Raw genomic sequence first — 19,723 nt, forward strand, 5'->3', positions numbered from 1 at the left:
CCCTGCAAACTATTTTGGTTTCTTAAGAATGCTAACAATAACTGTAACTTTCGCGATTTTTAACAGATTCGACTGAAAAGAAAATTTATATAGGAAAATAAGTTTCTGTGGATTTTGATAAAATTAATTGAAACAGATTCTCTATGAAAGACTTAAAAAATATATTTTTTATTAAATAAGTTATAATTGTTGTACATTTTACAACTTTTACTGAGTCCGCTAAAGAATTAAAAAATTCTTGGATTAATTCTTTGGAGTTGATCTAAATAAAGGTATCAAAATGGTAATTAATGAGATTTACATTCATTCATACAAAATAAGTCAGTCTTTCGTGAAATATTTGCTAAAAACAATTTCAATAAAAAATATTTTAATTAAATTTCATTAATTTCGCCGATATATAAATGTTGGTCGCGCTTAAAGTTATTTTTCATTCAGTTCAATCTAGCAAATTTCAAAAATAATTGTTCTAATGTAGCTGAAAAAATTGAAAAATCTTCAATACAGATGTAATTCTCTTTTAAATGCTTCATTACACCATACATAGTCTTCCACTTCGTTTTGGCATTTATGACATGGTATGATAAGAAATCCTGAAAAAATACATTTGATAAATATTATACCATAAGCATAATATATAATATTTCACACCAATTTTGTAAAGTTCTTCCAAAACGCTTTTTAAAATAAAGCTTCAAACCCCTATTGCAGTATATATATATATTAGGAAATTGAAATTGCACTCAACTCGTATTAAAGTGCTTAAAAATAAACAATAAAAAATGTGATACATTTAAAATGGGACAAATAAAAATTTCACATTTTAAAACTTACAATAATTAGTACTATGTAAATATGTAAAAAATCCGTGATTGAATAATTTTAAATTTATTTTTTAATAATTTCAACACCTATGAGGAATAATAAGATGATATAATAATAACAGCTGAAATTCTAAAAATAGAAAATCACTTCAAAGAACGAAGAACTGACTGTACATAGTTATTATTAATCATTAATTTACAGACTCTGAAGTTAATAGTTTTAAATAATAAAATAAAAATAATCGAGACATAAATTCAATATCAATTGTTGGTTTCTTTCTCAGTCTAGTGGTCATTTTGATATTTTTGAATTAATCATAATAATAATTTTCATATTCATTAATTTTTTATTATTATTAGTATACGCCAGTTTGACAATTTAGAAAACTGTCTTCAAAATGAACTTGTTCCTATTGCGAGGCAATGCTATATTCTTAATGTTCAATTGATTAATTTTGCACTTTAGAATAATATAGTTGAATTTTTTAAATCTTGATGCATAATTTATTTGAAAATGAATTATTTTTAACGTCTTTGTTTCAAGATACTAATTAAGAATCCACTTGATTTTTAAACGAACTTAGCTATTGTTTAATTTTAATGCATCGAGTTTGAATTCATTAATTTTAAAAGTTTCCAATTAAAAAACATATAATTTTTAAGGTTTATAGAATAATTCAACTTTAAAGGTTCAGAATATGAAAAAAATTTCAGTTTTTAACAGTGCAAATGACAGTAATTTCTATTTCTTGACAGAAAACACATTTTTAGTAAAATATAAATAATATGATACTTAATAATATTTATCAGCTTTAAAATTTCTATAATTTCATTTTTAAATTATAGTTTTAGATGCACCTTTCTAAAACAGTTTCATTCTTGAGACCCTGAAACTAAAGTTTTTTTCGCTTCAAAAGCTTAAACTGGCAAATGTTCGATTGGAATTTTCTTAATTTTTGGAGGTTTAAATTTTTAATTTCACAATGTTGTACTTTCATATTCAAATATTAAAAATGTCAGGACCATTTCACTATTAAATTTTTCAAATCTTCACGTTGAAAGCCTTAGTAGGCAGTTTTAAATTTAAGTATTATAAATTGTTTGGGTTCAATTTCAGTCATTTTTAGGTGTTATAATTTTATATTTAAATATTCTAAATTGCTTGGTTTCAATTTTAAACGCACAAAGTTGTCTTATTCAACTAAATTATTGAAATTATTCTAAAATATTGAAATTTTCAAACTTACCTAAGAAAAAAGTTGAATTTCTAGGCTTCAAATTGCGCCATTTTAAACATTGAAATCATATACATATAGCAAACTTGTTTTGTACTACTTTACTTTTTATTTTCTGTTTCTCTTACAATTTTCCGATTTTTATGTGAAGATTAAATCAATAAGTCAATTAAAATATAAAAAGATTTTATGGACAAATTTAAAGAATGAATAATGATGCTAAACAGAGTTTTAAACATTTCATGATACGCTTTTTAATTTTTCCCTTATATAAGTCCTAATTTTGCTTTTAATCAGAAACACTAACATTTCAGTTCCTTTAAATTTTAAGAAATCCAAATTTCAAAATTATAATATAAAAATATTCCATTTTCATCGTTTTGAACTTGTTGTATTTTCGAAATTTTAATCTGAAATTATTCAATTTCGAGATTCTTCAATTCAAAATAAAATTGTACACTTTTGAACACCTTTTAATTAGAAAATATACGGTTTCAACTTCTTTCTAATGAAATTGTCAATTTTTTAAATTGTTAGTCTAAAACGTTTCAATTTTTAAAGATTTTGATCTAAAAATCTTCAATTTCAAATTATAAAATTTTATTCTCTTTTTTTTTAATGATACAGGTTCCATTCCTTTTTATTTCACTTGAAACATCACCCTTTTTAAAAAATGTTACCTCATCTAGAATGGCTGATTTGGAGCATTTTTAATTCAAAATCGTTCAACATATTTAAAATATAAAATAAAATAAAGATTAAATCAACTTTTCTATTTACTTATTTTTCATTACTTACTACGTGTTCGTCGCGAAGTTGACATTCCAGAGCTTCGTGCATATCTTTCTTAATATTTTCCACATCAGCATTGGATCTTTTTGGATTTAATTTTAAATTTATCTCATAACCAGCTCCATATCGTTTCTTCAATTGCTGACTTGGGCCTATGCAGACCAACTCTCCTTTAACCATAATTGCCAGTCGATTACAAAGAGCCTCGCATTCTTCCATGCTAAAAAAATCGGTACTTTATAGATAATTTAATGTATAAATTATTATTCAATTAAGAATATAATTTTAACCTGTGAGAAGTAAAAATAATGGACTGTCCTGCTAACTGACAAGACTTAATCACATTCCACAAAGATTTTCGAGCCACAGGATCAACGCCAGTCGTAGGCTCATCCAATAATACCAAATTAGGATTCCCAATTAATGCAATTGCAATACTCAGTCGACGCTGAGTTCCTCCACTGTAGGTTCCACTTCTCTGAGATGCGCAAAGATTCAATTCTAAAGAATAATAAAAAAAATAGGTTGAGATAAATATCCTATCTAAAAAGGGTGAATGTGACTTTTAGTGACTGTTTTCAATTTTTGTATCTATTACAAAATATTACGCATTTCAACGCCACATAAATTTTCTCACTAAAATTTCCAAATAAGCAATTTTATTTCATTATATATTTTTTCGAAGTGGTTTTAAACATTACTGATAAAAGGGAACATTTAAATTGTAAATGATTTTTTAATATTGTGAAATAATTTTCTCCTTAATTTTTCTGCCCCACTATAATTTATAAACTTTTTCGGAATTTTAAAGAGATATGAGACAAATTAAATTATGGGCAAAAACTTGGATATCTTAATTTACTAACTGTATTCAACTGTTGGCAACGGTAACAAAATTCGTTATCAGTAAAAAAATGCTGATTCTGACAATGGGATTTTTGGGAAATTTTTTTATGATTTAATTTTTATTTTAATGTATTAATTTTAAGTTTTGGATATTTCAAAGTATGTCAGAAATAAAATTGGATGATTCTAATACAAGTTTTTTAATTTGGAGATTAAAAAATAATTTATGACTTGTACAGGTGCAACTTCTTTAATGTATATTTTTCAAGATTTCCAAAAAGAAACTTTTAAAAAATAATAAAAGGTTTCAACTGAATAAAAAATTTGTCTTAAGATTCATGGGAAAATTTCGAATCATTTCTCATTTTAAAAATATAATTTTTAGAAAAAAAATGAAAAAGTCTTCAAAACATTTCCAATGATTTCCTCAAATTTTCGAAAAATGTATATGATCTTAAAGTAAAATTGGTCAACTTCGCAAGATAATAAAATTTTATAAAACATTCGAGTAAGTTCCCAGTGGGCACGAAATTCAAAGACGTTTTAGGACGTTCTAAAGAGCCTTTCAGTACATAAGGTTAATAAGACGTTTGTAGAACATCCAAAAAGCATTGCAAGTCAGGCCAAAAAACGTCCAATGTTCCAAGTACGTCCTAAAAACGTCTTTGAAACATTATATGTTCTTAGAACGTTATTTTACCTGACTCAAGACGTTTTTAGGACGTTCTAAATACGTGTTGAAACATTCGTGCCCAGGTGTTATGAAATGATTAAAAAATAATTTTAAACTTGAAAAGATTTAGAAAAAATCCAAACAAAAAGCGGATTTTTTAAGATTGTGAACAACAAATTTAAAAGCTTTTTAAGAATTTGAAAGATTTCAAAGGAATACAAAATTTCTCTACAAATTCTGAAAGATTTGAAGGCAATTTTTTTATTTTACAGTATCTAAAAAAATCTTAGAAAAATTCTGCATTATTTTAAAAGATATTTCGAAGCTTTGTCAAGATTCGAAAATAATTTAAAGATTGACAAGACTTAAAACAATTCGAAACAAAATGTAGGATTCTGATTATTTAGAAAAAGAGGCTTTTAAAGAATTTTGAAAGGTTTTATGAATCATTTCAAAAGATATTGAGGAATTTTTGAAGCATTGAAGTGATTAAAAATATTTGAAAAATTTAAAAGATTTTTCAAACTTGATCAAATATTTTTCAAATAAAACCAAACCTCAACAAGTCCTAAGTAAATTGTAAACTGACACGGATTTTTCCCAAAATTTTGTTAAAAAAATACTTGCGAAAGAAAAAAAAAACTTTTTCCGAAAATCTGAAATCTTCAAAAATTTGATTAAACTATGTTTACATAACATTAAAAACCAATAAACCTCAGAAATAATTTCCCCTCAAAGTATAATTTGGTTGAAATTTTTTCTTTCTTGGCTGAAAAATCTTTCTTGGTTGAAAATTCCTCTCTTATAGTACAAATAAATTTCTTTAGTTGAAAATTTAACTGTTTTGTTGAAACTTAGACACATATTTATATTACTTTAAAAACAAATAAAGTTAAAAAATAAGCGATTATTCAAGAATTTGATAAAAATAATGAGTTTTCAGCTCAAATAGAGGAGAGTAAAATTTTATATTGAAAAAAAAAAATATTTACTTAATCTATTGATCCATTTTTCAACTTCAGAAGACACTTGACTCTTTGGAACTCCACGAAGACAAGCGAATAGTTTCAGGTGATCTCTAGCATTCAGTGATTTAATCAAGGCTGAATTTTGTGGACAATATCCAATCTGAGACAGAAACTAACATAAAAACTTTGTGTTCGAGATTAATTTTGGACTTTTGGATAATTCAAATATGCTACAAAATATGAAGTGGAATTGATGATATGTACCTCTTTTCTGTTGACAGTAATTTCTTTCCCGTTTAAATACATGACACCACTATTAGCAAATTCCTCACCAGTGAGCATTCTGAAAGTCGTACTTTTTCCTGCACCATTTACACCAAGCAATCCAAAACATTCGCTTTTTTTAATACTGAAGCTAATTTCCTTTACTCCTGAGAAATTCCCATAGTATTTACTTAATTCGTAAATCAAAAAAATAGAGTTATCATCCAGAACAGTATTTACAGCAGAGTGCCCATCATTCTGCATTTTAGTTGCGTCAGCTGAAAAACATTTTCTGATGTTATTAAAGACCCTGAACTTTATAAAATTAAAACCTTCAAGATTAAAAATTTAATATAAAATTAAAACATTTTCGCAATTATAAAATTGTGAATAATTGTTTATTAAGCAGGGTTGATACAGGTCAGGCAATTGCAGAAAGTCAGGAAAGCCAAGGAATTTAAAGCTACTCATGGAAGCTAATTTTATTATTTTGTTAAAAATTCAATCATTTTGTTATAAGCTCATTCTATTTTACTGAAAATTCAACGGTTTTGTTGATCTGCTTTGTTTGACGATTCAACTATCTAATGTTATAATCATATTTCGTTATTGAATTCAACTGTTTTTAGTATAAAATTAAAATGTTTTTTTTTTCGTATATCAAATATTACATTTTTTTCGTCGGAAATTCATTTTATTTGGTTTAAAAGTCAACTAATTGGTATAAAGTTAAACTAATTTTCAAAAAATGCATTCTTTTCTGGTTGAAGATCGATAATTTGGGTTCACAATTCATCTCTTTGGTAGAAAATTTACCTATTTTGTTGAAAATTTCTCTTTTCGGGTTGCAAATTAAACAGTCTGGTAGACATTTTTTTTCTTAACTGCAAAATCTTTATTGACCTAAAAATAAACTATTTTCTTGTGATTCCGTCTTTTTTAGATTAATTCAACTTTATATTTTAATACAAATCCTTGTTTTTAGTTGAAAATGTACCTTTGATAGTTCAAAAATCTATTTGTTTTAAAATTCCTCTATTTTAGGATGAATTAATCTTTTTAGTTTAAGATTGATCTTTTTGGTTAAAAAATAATTTCCTTAGTTGTATTTTATTGAGAATAAGCATTTAAACTATAAATTAAACTTCCATTTTTTGTGGAAATTTAATCTTTTTTGTAAACTCATCTGTTTTAGTCGAAAACTGAACTATTGTTTTGAAAATTGATCTGTTTTAAGTGAAAACTCAAATATTTTGGTTAAAACTCATTTTATTTGGTAAACAAGAAATCAGCTTAGTTGAAACTTCAGTTTTTTGGATGCAATTTAATTTATTTGTTTGAAAATTTAACTATCTTTTTGAAAATTAAAAAAAAATGTTTCAACTGAAAATTGAATTATTCTATTTTCAGTTGAAAATTTATCCTTTATAGTTAAAGATGAATGAATTTTGTTAAAAATTGTATTTTTTTCTCAGAAAATGGATTATTTGGGTTGAAAATTCAACTATTTTGTTAAAAGTTCATTTTTTGGCTTAAAATTGAATAATTTTGTTAAAAATTGTTTTTTTTTTAGTTGAAAATTTATGTTTTCAACTGACTAAAAGCTTGAAAATTTATCTTTTAAGTTGTTAATTCATTTCAAATTTATATTTATATATATTTTCGGGTTAGAACTTTAACTGCTTTTCAGCCAATTCCTCTTGAAATTTTTATTCTTTATTGATTGAAAAATCTTTCCAGTTGAAAATTTAACTTTTTTGTTAAAAATTTCTCTTTTGTTTGAAAATTGATATTTTTTGGTGAAAATTTCAATTATTACATTTTTCGTTAAGGATTCGTTTCTTTGTCGGTTATTCATCACTTGTTAAAAATTTCACTATTTTGTTAGAAATTCCTCCTTTCTTGAGTGAAAATTAAAGGTTTTAACTAAAAAAATTGAGGTCTTCTATTTCTGGTTCAAAATTTATCTTTCTGAGTGGAAAAATCTATTTTTTTACGTATGCCTTACGTAATTTGTGGCTGACCTCTTATAAATTGTGTATGACTGTTGTAACTATAGGTTGAATGAATGTAGAAAAAAACTTTTGTTTTGCTTTAACATTATTGATCTCCTAGATGATAAGTGATTTTTAGACCAAAAAGAAAAATTTAGAACACTAGGAGAAATGAGACATTTATCAGGAAAAACTCAGAGAAAATCAGGGAATTTCGAAATTAGGCAGGAGTTCTCACCGAAGTTGTGCCTCTTCTCCGTTGCAAGAGTTCTATTGAAAAATTTCCTAACATTTTTTTTTATTTACCTTGCTTTTTTAATTCACTAATCTGCGAAGCAATTGAGATTTTTTCATTTTTCACTAGCTCTTCCATTTCCTGATTCACATCAGGATTTTTGTTCTGATATTTTGAAAGAAACCGTGGTATAATCTTATGTTCCAATATTGCGAGTATTGTAAAATAAAACAAAGGAGTCAGGCACAAAAATAATAGGCTCTCTTCTAAATTTCCATCTTCTTTGAAGTTTCCAAAGTATTCCAAAGACTTTTCACATTTCCCGTTAGTACAGTGAGATGCTGAAAAATTATTGTTTGAGAATAAATAATAAATATCCATACAATAATTTGTTTGAGAATAGGAAAAATTGTTCTTACCACAACACGCTTTTAAATTTTTGCAGTCCAATTCGAGAAAATAGGTCGGCATTCGTCGACACTTAGCATTTTTTTCAGCAGTTGTGAAAAAGCTGACTTGCCCATAAAAAAAGCTTACAAAAGGCATCAACATAAAAACTCTTTTTTCGACCACTCGAAGAATTTCTGAAAGTCTTAGTTGATCTCTTAATGTGAAATGGATCGCCCAACGAATAACAGACTCAATTACAACTGAAATAAATATTTTTATTCGTATTTTATGTTCGAATTGCTTAATAAATACAATTCTGGAAACTTGATAAGTAAATTGAAAGGCATTGTAGAAATGGTACTATTTAAATTTCTGTTTAATTGACTGCTTCCCGTGGCAAAATTTTTTTATTTCGATTTTCAAAATACTAACCAACTACTAGGGGAAGAATGGCTAGAATAGTTATAGCAGTGCTCGTTTTCCTCTCCAAGAAACTGAATATATAAACGAAAGGTAGTGTATTCAGAGCAAATAGTGTCAGTAGGACTAACATAATACCTGAAAAATATTTATTTATGATAAAGATAAGTATTTATGATAATATTTGTATTTAAAGATTTATATATTTGAATGTCTCACTCATTTCAGTTCCATAAAAGAGTCTCAGATCCAAAGCAATATCCATGCAATAAAATCCAATCAACATGAGAATCATCGAGACAATGAAGATCAGAAAATCAAAGAGGAAAAAAGTGCCCCAGTATAAAAAACTTGAGACACCAGTCATCCTCTGAAGTTGCTTTATTCCATAAGAGGCTTCTCTTATTGGTTGAATAACGTACAATGCAAAAGTTGGAAATATAAATACAATAAGTAAAATAACTCTGAAGTAATTGAGGGCCTCAGTAGTAGAAAATTGAAAGAATTGGTAGATTGGTGGCAGCATTTGACTCGATAAATATATTTGATAATCTTTCCCAACCAATGCTTTGATTATAGTGTTGGAAACAAGATTTAAACTAATCGGAATACTATAAAATAACGTCTGAGAATAAAAAGCATTCGCTTTTATTTCTTGTAATTTGCCAACTTCAAAAGAAGCAGCAGCTAACAAATTATTGCGATAAGCTGTCAAGTCTTTTCTTCCAAAGTCAAGGATTGCTGAAAAAAGTTGTATAATTTAGTAATAAATTGTAAATCATAAATTATTATATATAATAATCTATTATTCCTTCATTCTGTCCACATTGAAGCTTCTGTTTGCGCTCCCGTTTCCCATGCTTTTTATCCCATGAGATTTTCTTTTGCTTATTTGCACTTATGAGTCAATTTAAAATTTTATAAAATTATACTGATCTTATATGAAGCTGTTCACCTTGATTTTTAGGTTATTAGTTTTTCACTTTAGATTAAAATGATTGTATTTTAAAAATCATGATGCATTATTTGAAAATTAATAATTGTTTACCACTTGGTTTCAAGATCCTAATTTAAGAATGCTAAGTGTGATAATGGGGTTAGTGTACGATAAAGAAAAAATTGGGAATGAAATAAAAATTAATAACTCTTTTTATTGAAACGCAATGATTATGTCTGTTATTATTTGTAGGGAAAAGATTGCTACCATTAGTTATTGCTTTAATAACTTATTGTAAAAGAGACTTAGATGCTTTTAGCAAACTCAAATTCGTAATTGTGTCAAGTGGTATTTTAATTTTAATCTTTCCTACATAAAATGACTTTTGCTGATTTTTTTCAGGAATAAAGGAGCGTATTTTATTTTCCTATTGAATATTCGTTATTTCTTTTTTCAAAAATTGTACATTTTTATTATTATAATTCTAAATGTATCAATAATTAAACGATTTGAAAAACTAATAGGTAAAAATTGTGCTGTTTAAACTTTACAGTTCTGAATTTTCATGTTTAACGCTGAATTTTCCAGTTTTCCCTTACATAAGTTTTAATTCTACAATTAAAATTGAATTAGTTGAATTGTGGCAAGTATAATAAACAATTTTTAAGGTTTTAATTTTAAAGCGATTAATATCACAATTCTTGGTAATTAAATCAAATGTTTTCAGTAGTAAATGAAGATTGAAATTATTTAAATTTCAAAGTTCGGTGGTAGACATTTTTGTATATTTAATATTTCCGATTTAAAATTACTTCATTTTGAACATTTTTCTTAGAAGATTAAGTTTATAATGAAAAAAATTTCCATTTAAAACGGGAAAAACGATGGTGAATTACTTTTTCGATCTTATAAAAACTTGTCTAATAAATTATAGTATTAGAAAATAATTTTATTCAATTTTGAAAGAGTTTAATTGGAATCAATACTATTTCAATTCCTCTAAATTTTAAATGATTTAAATTGTACAATTTCCACTCCTTTCCAGTGAAATTGTCTAATTTTTTAAATTTTAGTCTAAAATCTTTAAATTTTGCCAGATTCTGATAAAATGGTTTAAATTTGAAATAATTCAATGCAGAAATGCTATACTTTCCATTACTATTCATTCCATTCAAAATATTGTTTGATTCGCAAATATTGGTTTATATTTTTAATGTTAGGAAATAAAAATAAAGGAATCTGAACGCGCGCTTGAAGCTCGGGTATTTACTGCTAGTGTTATATAATTTATTAACAAATCGTAAATTAATAATCAAGGAATTAAAGTATTCACCTTCGGAAATGTTCGCAATTCCCACATTTGTTCCTTTACCATTGAAACTTTCGACGATAGCTTTGTGTAATTGTCGATAATGTTCATTATTTGAGGAATAGAGAACTTCTGGATCTCTGTACATTTTGAGTCTCATAGGATATTCGCTTGTATCCTCAAAATTGCAAAAACTTAAGGCTATTAAGAGAACGCTCACTAAAGGAAGGAGGAACTGCAAATGTAAAAAAATCGTTGAATCGATGGATTAGGTCACACAATTGATTAAATATAAATTTAAAGAAATAAATAATTCCTTATTTACCATTAAGGAAAAAAACATGTTGTTTTGCATAAATGCACATTTATTCTGGAAAAGTGCCATTGCCGATTGTAAGGAAAGTTGGACACCTTTTACTTTCGTTATTTGTTCCATTGGATACACTTCTGATTTCTCATTTTCTTCCGTCGTTGCCCTTCAATTTATTTGTTTAAATAAAACCCATTTTACTAATTTTAATTTGCATTAAATGTTCAAACATACCTAAGAAAGACTTGCTCTAAATTTATGAGCGAGACACTTATATCATTCACACCAAGTTCTTTCTTTCGCTCTTCAATCTTGTCCAAATCATCTGCTAATGGGTCAGAATATGGAATACTGAAAACTATTCTTGTGCCATCCAAATTAATTAAATGACTTTTTCCTTTGAGCTGATTTTTTATTTTCTCAAGGTTGCATACATCTGCCGTTGATAATGTAACTTCGATGTTCCCTTGACCTAATTTATAAAAAAGAAGGAATGCACTTTTAATTTAATTTAAGCCTTAGTAACTGAAAAAAAGTTGCGATTACTCAACACTGAAGTGTAATTTAAAGCGATCTGAGTAATACAATTCTAACTTAATAAACGTTTACCTAATATAAAATATAATTTTTAAGCTGTAATTTAAACATTTAATATAGGCTAGTTTCAAATTGGGAGCCATAAATATCCAAAAAATCTAATAATAAACATTCAAGCTTACAAATTATTATAAACTGGAAGTCCCATTTGAATTCGGTTCCAGCATGGCCCCAAATGACCTTTCCGCGGCATCAATTATCGAAACGACGTAAATGGGATTTCCAGTGTAGTACAAGTCTGTTAATTAAAGTCTTAGAGAGAAACTTTTAAAATTTTAAATTAAAACTGGTTAAAACCGAAATTTATGTAAAAAGATGACCCCAGAACAAAACGTTAAATACATTTATATTTAAAAGTCCTCAACAAATATAAAAGGAGAAAACTGTAACTTCCTCGAATAATTACCATAAAATTTCTTCAAGAACATTGGGGTCCCATAACTTTTTAATTTTCCTAAATGAATTATAGCGGTTCTGTCTCCAAGAACATCTGCTTCATCCATATTGTGTGTGCTTATTAGAATCGTTTTTTCTCCTCTCATTTTCTGAAAAATATGTCATCGGTAATACTCAATTTCAAGGGATAACCACTAAAAAATTGTATGTACCTATGTACACCTGAATTCAATAATGCATGATGATATGAAAAGGTTTTAAAGAATTTATAAATATTTATAAAAATTAACGAATTTAGAATAATACAAAGAATAGAAGGAAATTCCATGTGAATTTAAGAAGTTTGAAGGGAATTCAAAACCATTCAAGTTGGTTCACCCGAAGATTTTAAATAAACTAAAAGAAACTTAAATGTCAAGAAATATATAAAATATTTTAATGTTAAGTTCATTAAAAAAAATTTCAGATAAAAATATTCCAGAGAATTCAAAACATTACAAAATAATTCCAAGAATAGAAGTTATGTAACTCAGGCAATTTCAAAAATGAATTCAAAATAAAAAATTGCATCGGAAATGATCAGTTTTCTAAAAAAGAATTCAAAAGAATGAAAGGGGAGTTTAAATAATTTAAGTTAATTCAATAGAATTCTAGTTGGTTCAAAGGGATATAAGGGGATTTAAAAGAATTCAAGGAAATTCAGAAGAAATCAAGGGCACCACAAATATTTTAAAGAATTAAAGTTACCTAATTCATAACATTTCAATTGAATTCAAAATAATTAAAAAGTAAAAAGTTTCATTGAATTCATGCAGTTTTTTTAAAACAAAGGTCAAAATAATTCAAGGAATAAAAAGAATCAGATGATTTTAATAGAGCTTCAGTGAGTTTAAAAAAATTTAAGGGAATTTTAAAGACGTCATGTAAATTCATAAGAATTCAAGGGAATTTTAAATAATTCAAAGGATTATAGTTAACAAACGTAGAAAACTTCAAGTGAATTTTAACGAATGAAAAATAAAACAAAGTTGAACTGAATTTACCAGTTTACTCACAAAAAATTAAAAGAAAAGTATGGAATTAAAAACAGTTTAAGTGATTTAAATAGAATTGCTGAAAGTTCAAAATTATTTAAGGGAATTTAAAAGAATTCTAGGAAATTTAGAAGAATTGAGAGAATAAAAAATTAATAGAAACGTTTAAATCTACCAAATTTACAAAAAAAAAGCAAGTGAATTCAAAACTTAAAAAGTCGCAAATGAATGTATCCAGTTAATTTAAAAATAATTTAAAATAATTGAAGAGAATTAAAAACAATTCAAGTAATCCAAGGGAATTTAAAATAATTTAAGAGCATTAAAAGAATTCCGAAACAGGCGTACACCTGATTTCATTAGTTTAAAAGTTTCTTCATAAACTCCAAAAACCTTTTTTCAAAATTAACTTCGTACCAATAAAATATCCCATGCCACTCTTCTACTTTCAGGATCCATTCCAGTTGTTGGTTCGTCCAATATAAGAGTCTACAAATATATTAACATTTTGATTTTTCGCTACTTGTACTTAATTGTAATTGAAAGAATTATATTTTAATTGTGAGATAAATTATTTAAAATTACAAGACAGCTTGTCAGAAAAGAATAACTTACTGAGGCATCGCCAATTATTGCCATTGCGAGACAAACTTTTCTTTTTTGGCTTTCTGAAAGGTTTGAAGGTAACACGTCTTTTTTGTCGGTTAATTTTAATTGTTTTATCAGATCCTTAACTTCTTTTTTTACTTGAGCCCTTGTTTTATTTTTATTCTTCAACTGAAAGGAATCATTTTTTGAAAAATTAAATTTTCAAGATTCGTAATACTTAATAGGTAAACCAGGAATTTTTGAATAACTGAAATATTTTCTTAAATTTTCAAAGAACCTTGATTACTTACCAGGGCAAAAAACTCGATTTGTTCGAATATATTTAAATCAGGGAATAAAATATCTTCTTGGGGACAAATACCTAAGTCAGTCACAATTGTGTCCATTTCGTCACTGATATTTTTTCCATTTATGAGAACCATTCCTTTCGTAGGACTAAGAAGACCTTTAAGGACAATTTTCTTTTGTTATAATAATTTATAATGTAACAATGAATTTATTGAAATTAAATTAATTAACCTGTTAAAATAGACATCATAGTTGTCTTTCCGGCTCCATTGTGGCCAAGCAAAGTTGTTATTTCGCCTTTATAAAAATCGATGGAAATACCGCAAAGGGCATGTTGTTTCTAAAAACGTACCAATTTTGTTATTAATATCGGAACCAAATTCGTAATTGATACTCCTTGTCATACTTACTCCACATTTTAAAAAATTGGTGCTGTACGATTTTCTCAAATTGCGGGTCTGTATTGCGGGAGTGAAATCATCTTTTGCTATCGGTTCAAAAGGTTTCTCCTCCATATCATTGCAACAACAGACATATAACTCCTCCTCTGAGAAATCATATTTTGATTTCCAGAACTAGAATTAAAAAAAAGGATATTTAATTTTTCCCTCTAAGTTGAGTTCCAAAAAATCGAAAAAAAGTACCCTTAAAAAATAAAGCGGATGCTTTGGAACTCCATATTTTCCAGGAAACAAGGCAGATGCGTAGAGAGCCAGTAAAAAATGGATTAAAATACCAAAAATTGAAAATATCAATATGGCTCCTAAGCTTCCTACAGATTTATAGTTTATGTCTCCTTCTAGGAATAAATTATGCCATCCGACTCCTATGCCTGAGAAAATATTCAATTTCAATTTTTTAAACTATTTTTCAGATTCTTATAACTTCAGGTATTTACCGGTTTCTTCCTTTATATCAATTTCCTCATATATTCGATATAAGAGAATATTGGGGAAAAATATTCCCAGATATGGTACAACAGTGTAATTCTTTAATTGTACCATATACTTTTGCAGTATGAACGAACCAGTGTACAAAAATGGACTTCCAAAGGATCTAAAGATGGCTGAAAAATTATTATTTTTTAATTTGTAAATTAATTATTTGTCGATTGAAATAAATTATTCTCTCACATCTTGAGAAGTATACAGTTATGTGGAATCCGAAAGCTAAAAGATGAACAATATGCACAAAATGCATTGTTGCTACTAAATACACATCACCAAAATTTAAGTATGGTTCATTTTCTGATGAGAAAGTTATCTTCAGTAATGCTATACGAGGTACAATATATAATATACTGAAAAATAATCCACTTATTAACCAGCTTAATAAATTTTGATAATTTTTAACGCCACTCATCGACATTAGGATCTGAAAAGAGATTAAAGTTAAACTTTTATAAAGTATAGAACATAATCAGGAAAAATTGGGTAAAAATAATTAAGAGAATAATATACATTCAGTCCTAAGGATTTTTCATTTGATGGATAAATTGTTTCGATGCAAAGTGGTATTAAAAATGCCAGGATTGCCACAACTGGATACATGGCTTTTGTAATCTCATCACTATTAAATCGTTCTTCTAAGTGGGCTGGATAAGGCATTCTTTGCATTGATATCTGAAAATTCTTAAAATTATTTATTGATCAGGAAATTGTTAAATTATTAGTTATATTCAAAATATTGTATCACTTTCGTTTTGAAAGTCTTTAAATCGACTAAATAAAAAATGTTAAAAATTAATAAAAAATCAGTGCTTAAACAGATTAAATCAAATGAAATTAAAATAACAGATTGAATTTTGAACAGTCTCAGTTTGAAAACTTTAAAAGTTCAGCAATTTTAAGCTTAAAGACTGGAGTTTGAAATTGAAAAATTGAAATCTAGAGATTTTAAATTAAAACCGTCGAAATTCTGCAAATTTATTTTGAATTGAATGCATTTGTAGATGGGCAAATTTTAAGATTAAAATCTCCATTGTTTGGTTTTATATTTACGTCGATCAAACTTGCAGAATTATAATTAAAAGCTTTTTATATTTCTATTATTATTATTTGACAAGGATACAAATCGAAAAGTTTAAAATTAAATTTTTTTTCAAATCCAGAGTCCTTGAAATTAAGAAATGAAAATTTAAATTGTAGTGTACTATTTTCGATTAAAATCGTTAGTTTCATGCTTTATAGGTTGAATAATTTTGAACTTATTAGTTTTTGAAATTAAGAATTTTGAAATAAGTCTTTCAAAATTATACATTTTTTTCATCCTGAGAGAACGCTGTTTGGTTCAAATTTAAAGCGTTCAAAATTGTATTGTGTTAAATGAAAGCCTTTTAATACTTGAACGATGATAAATTATTACTAAAATTCAAAATCAAATACGTAAAACTTGTAGATGAGGGTAATATTTCGAGAATCAGATAATTTTTAAATTAAATGCCCTTAAGGTTGTACAATTTTTAATTGATGCATAACAAAATTGTCCAAATTTTCATTGTACAATTTCTAATTAAACGTTTAAGTAGATGAATAATTCATTTAATCTCTTCAGAATTTAATAATACTTAATTGAAAATTTATAAATGAGAAAATGTCAAATTTTAGGCAATGAAATATTCTCTCATTTTAAATAACCACGGTTTGCAAATGCTCAATTTTAATTATTTCTGTGTTTTAAGACCTGCAAATATAAATTGTTTAATTTTTATTATTTCTACTTCGTTTTGAATTGGATTCGTTAATGGAGTCTTTTTTCAAATATTGCAAAAAGTAAATGATTAAGTTTCGTAGTTTCAAATTTAAAGGTGAAAAAAGCAGGAAGAAACTAAAATACATAAAAGAAAAAATTTTATATATTTACTTGCGTTTTTATGGAACGGTTTGGCATTTTCATCTTGAGAAAAGATTCATCGATGCAGATCTGTGTTTGTACAAAAGGTGAATTTTCAAGAAAGTATTCGATTCCATTGTCAGAATGATTTTTTTCAGTCCTAATTACATATTCCAGATGCTTCAGACTCGAATTTAATCTTTCAGGGTTTTTAAACAACACTGCAATGACTTCAATTGAATAACTTTCGTGTTTTCTCGAAGCATATGCATTCATCAGTTCATCCTCAGAATAAAAACCTTTTATTCCTGTTTTTAAAAATAGATAAATTAAATAATATTTTCATGCATTAAAAATTAAAATGATTATTAAAAAATGGTGAAAACTGACTTTCTTCAGGAAGCAAGAGACAGCTTCCTGTTTTTTTCATCAAATTCTCGGTAAAATTATTCCTCGGTAAAAAGTAAAGGATAACCGGAAAATGATTGTAAATCCTTAATATTTCTTCCTTCGTTTGAACCGGGTAATGTGTATCACTTATTATTTTTCGCACTTCAGAAGGAGGAAGAATTACTGAAAAATCTCTGATAACTTGAGAGAATACAAACAATATTATTGGAATACAAATCTCGACCAGTAAACTGAGTTTCCAATGTCTTCTTCGAACAGTGTAGTTTTTCCACATAAGAAGTGTAAAAATTCTCCATCCGTTTGCCATGATTGTTTTTCATAATTTTCACCACTCGTAGCCACAAATTAGTAATTCAGGGAAAATAAAACACTTCGATTATTTGGTTTGAACAGCTTCCAAAAAACTGATTTCGTGAACTATTGATTCCTCCTCGATGGTTACATGATTTAAAAAGTACAAGTGACGTTTTCACCTACTTATATCATAACATTGTATTTTTTCTGACTTTTTAAGTCACAAAAATGTAATATGGGCTATAGATTTTCGCGCATGCGCCAATCAGCTTCATCATTTTTATGGAATAGTTAGCTAAACGCCGATTTACACTTTAGAAAATTTTTATTATGGTTATATGAGACGGACATGAAAATAACAACTGAGTTGAGTGATATTACTACTATAAGAGTCAGTTCACGATGTTACCTAGGGTGACTTACCCTGCTGTTTCTATGAGCCACCCTTATTGATCGTTCCGAGATCGAGACTCCCTCTTCTGATACCTCATATCAACATGAATTTGACTACAATTCCTTTAAATTTAAAATAGTTCGTAACGACATTCAATATTTTCTTACCAATGGTCAAAAAATATTAGCCACCAAATACTAAATGATCCCCCTGAGTAATTTCCTAACACGTAATTGATTGCTGACCGATTTTATTATTTAGGGTATTTTCTCGGTTAGATGAAAAAATTTGTTCACGAAATTATAATTTTTTAACTTCTAAAGAGAATCAAGTTGATTGTTATCGTTAAAATATTTCTTCAAAGTGTGGTATTATTTAAACTAATACAGATAGGACATTTCATTTTATATCACTGCGTACAAATTTGAACAAGGTTTGCGAAAATTGCAAACGGTGGACTTGCTGCGACGGTACAGTTCAATAATAACTTAATAAGTTTCAAAATCATTTTAATAATTCAGACTTACACTTTTCCCCCTATTCCTTTTTTCCTATTTTAAAAAGAATTTTTTTCCCCTGTTTTCAAAAACCATCCCCGTTTTCTCACTTTTTCGCTCAAGTGCGAGCCGAGTTAATAGAACCTAATAAGAAAATCCAACTATTTTTATTCAAAGTTAATTTTTTTGGATTGAAAAGCTTACTATTGTATTATTTGTTTGGAATTCCTCTCATTTGATTAAATACCACTATTTTGTTGAGAGTTCGTTCAATTTTGGTTCGAAATTTTATCTCCTTCAGTAATGTACATGTTGCTAATGTATCGTTTTTAGTTGGAAATTCAACAATTTGATTGGAAAATCATTTTTGTTTTTGAAAATTCGTTTTTATTGTAGAAAATTAATCTTATTGGTTATAAACTAATCTTTTTGGTTGAAAGTTCTACTATTTGATCGAATCTCAATGAGCACACAAGTCATAAAGTTGTCCTATTAGGCGAGTTAGTGAACGTTTTCTGGAGGGCGAAAGCTTACCATAGAAGCGATGTGGGTATTTGTGTAGTGTTAAAGCCTGGGTTTGAAGGCCTATATGTTTTCAAAGCAAATTCGCAAACGAAGAAACTGCGCACTGTTCAAAGCTCGCGAAACCATGTTTCTTGAAGATTGCTAGGAAGATATGAATCGGTAAGAAAACAAAGTTTAATTATAAATGAAATACATTAAAAATGTGAACAATTTGAGTGGTCGAAATTTGAGATTAGTTAATTTTTTTGCTTCGGAAAAAAAGGAATACCGGCAAAAATGATCACTTTCCAATTTTGGCAATAATGCATGCACATCCTTAAAATTTGGTGAAAATATGTTTTTTTTTAAGCTGTAAGCTTGTGCAAAATTTCAGTTCAAAATGGTCAATACTTTAGCAAAAAAAATCTCTTTGTTGATCTGAGATTGTTAGGTTTTTCAGGTGATGTACATTTGAAACAAAATATATTTGCAATCAATGAAAGTCTAGAATTTGAATGCCGAAAATCTGCAGTATCTAGAACTGTACCCAGCCTTTTTTCGGAATGAAGTTGGTGAAAAAGTGCTGAAAGTAAGAAAATGCATTTTTTAATAAATAAATAGAATAAACTTCGCTGATTTTTATCGTAAAAAGTTGTGGTTCCAGTCCATG

At 27.2% G+C, this 19,723-nt stretch overlaps 1 protein-coding gene across 4 annotated transcripts; it reads right to left on the reverse strand.

Annotated features, from left to right (window-relative positions):
• Nucleotides 1-249: 249 nt before the first annotated feature.
• LOC117174410 (phospholipid-transporting ATPase ABCA1-like) lies at nt 250-17,993 on the reverse strand. Of its 4 annotated transcripts, XM_033363514.1 has the most exons (25): nt 17,344-17,993; nt 17,122-17,261; nt 16,984-17,043; nt 15,582-15,743; nt 15,255-15,495; nt 15,020-15,187; nt 14,766-14,953; nt 14,532-14,696; nt 14,353-14,461; nt 14,124-14,278; nt 13,840-14,001; nt 13,642-13,713; nt 12,201-12,339; nt 11,432-11,669; nt 11,213-11,363; nt 10,912-11,122; nt 8,861-9,382; nt 8,654-8,779; nt 8,251-8,481; nt 7,903-8,172; nt 5,603-5,880; nt 5,363-5,510; nt 3,142-3,352; nt 2,858-3,071; nt 250-593 (listed from the first exon to the last, which is right to left on the reverse strand). In XM_033363514.1, the coding sequence occupies exons 1-25, from the start codon at nt 17,669-17,671 to the stop codon at nt 435-437; spliced, it is 4,848 nt and encodes a 1,615-aa protein (XP_033219405.1). In that variant the 5' UTR covers nt 17,672-17,993; the 3' UTR covers nt 250-434. The 4 variants fall into 4 exon arrangements, with proteins under 4 accessions (XP_033219405.1, XP_033219403.1, XP_033219404.1 ...); XM_033363512.1 differs by having other exon boundaries at nt 16,984-17,261; XM_033363513.1 differs by having other exon boundaries at nt 5,363-5,498; nt 15,582-15,752; nt 16,984-17,261.
• Between the last annotated feature and the right edge of the window lie 1,730 nt (nt 17,994-19,723).

The sequence above is a fragment of the Belonocnema kinseyi genome, chromosome 6 (genome assembly GCF_010883055.1).
Source record: "Belonocnema kinseyi isolate 2016_QV_RU_SX_M_011 chromosome 6, B_treatae_v1, whole genome shotgun sequence".
Classification (NCBI taxonomy): Eukaryota; Metazoa; Arthropoda; class Insecta; order Hymenoptera; family Cynipidae; genus Belonocnema; species Belonocnema kinseyi.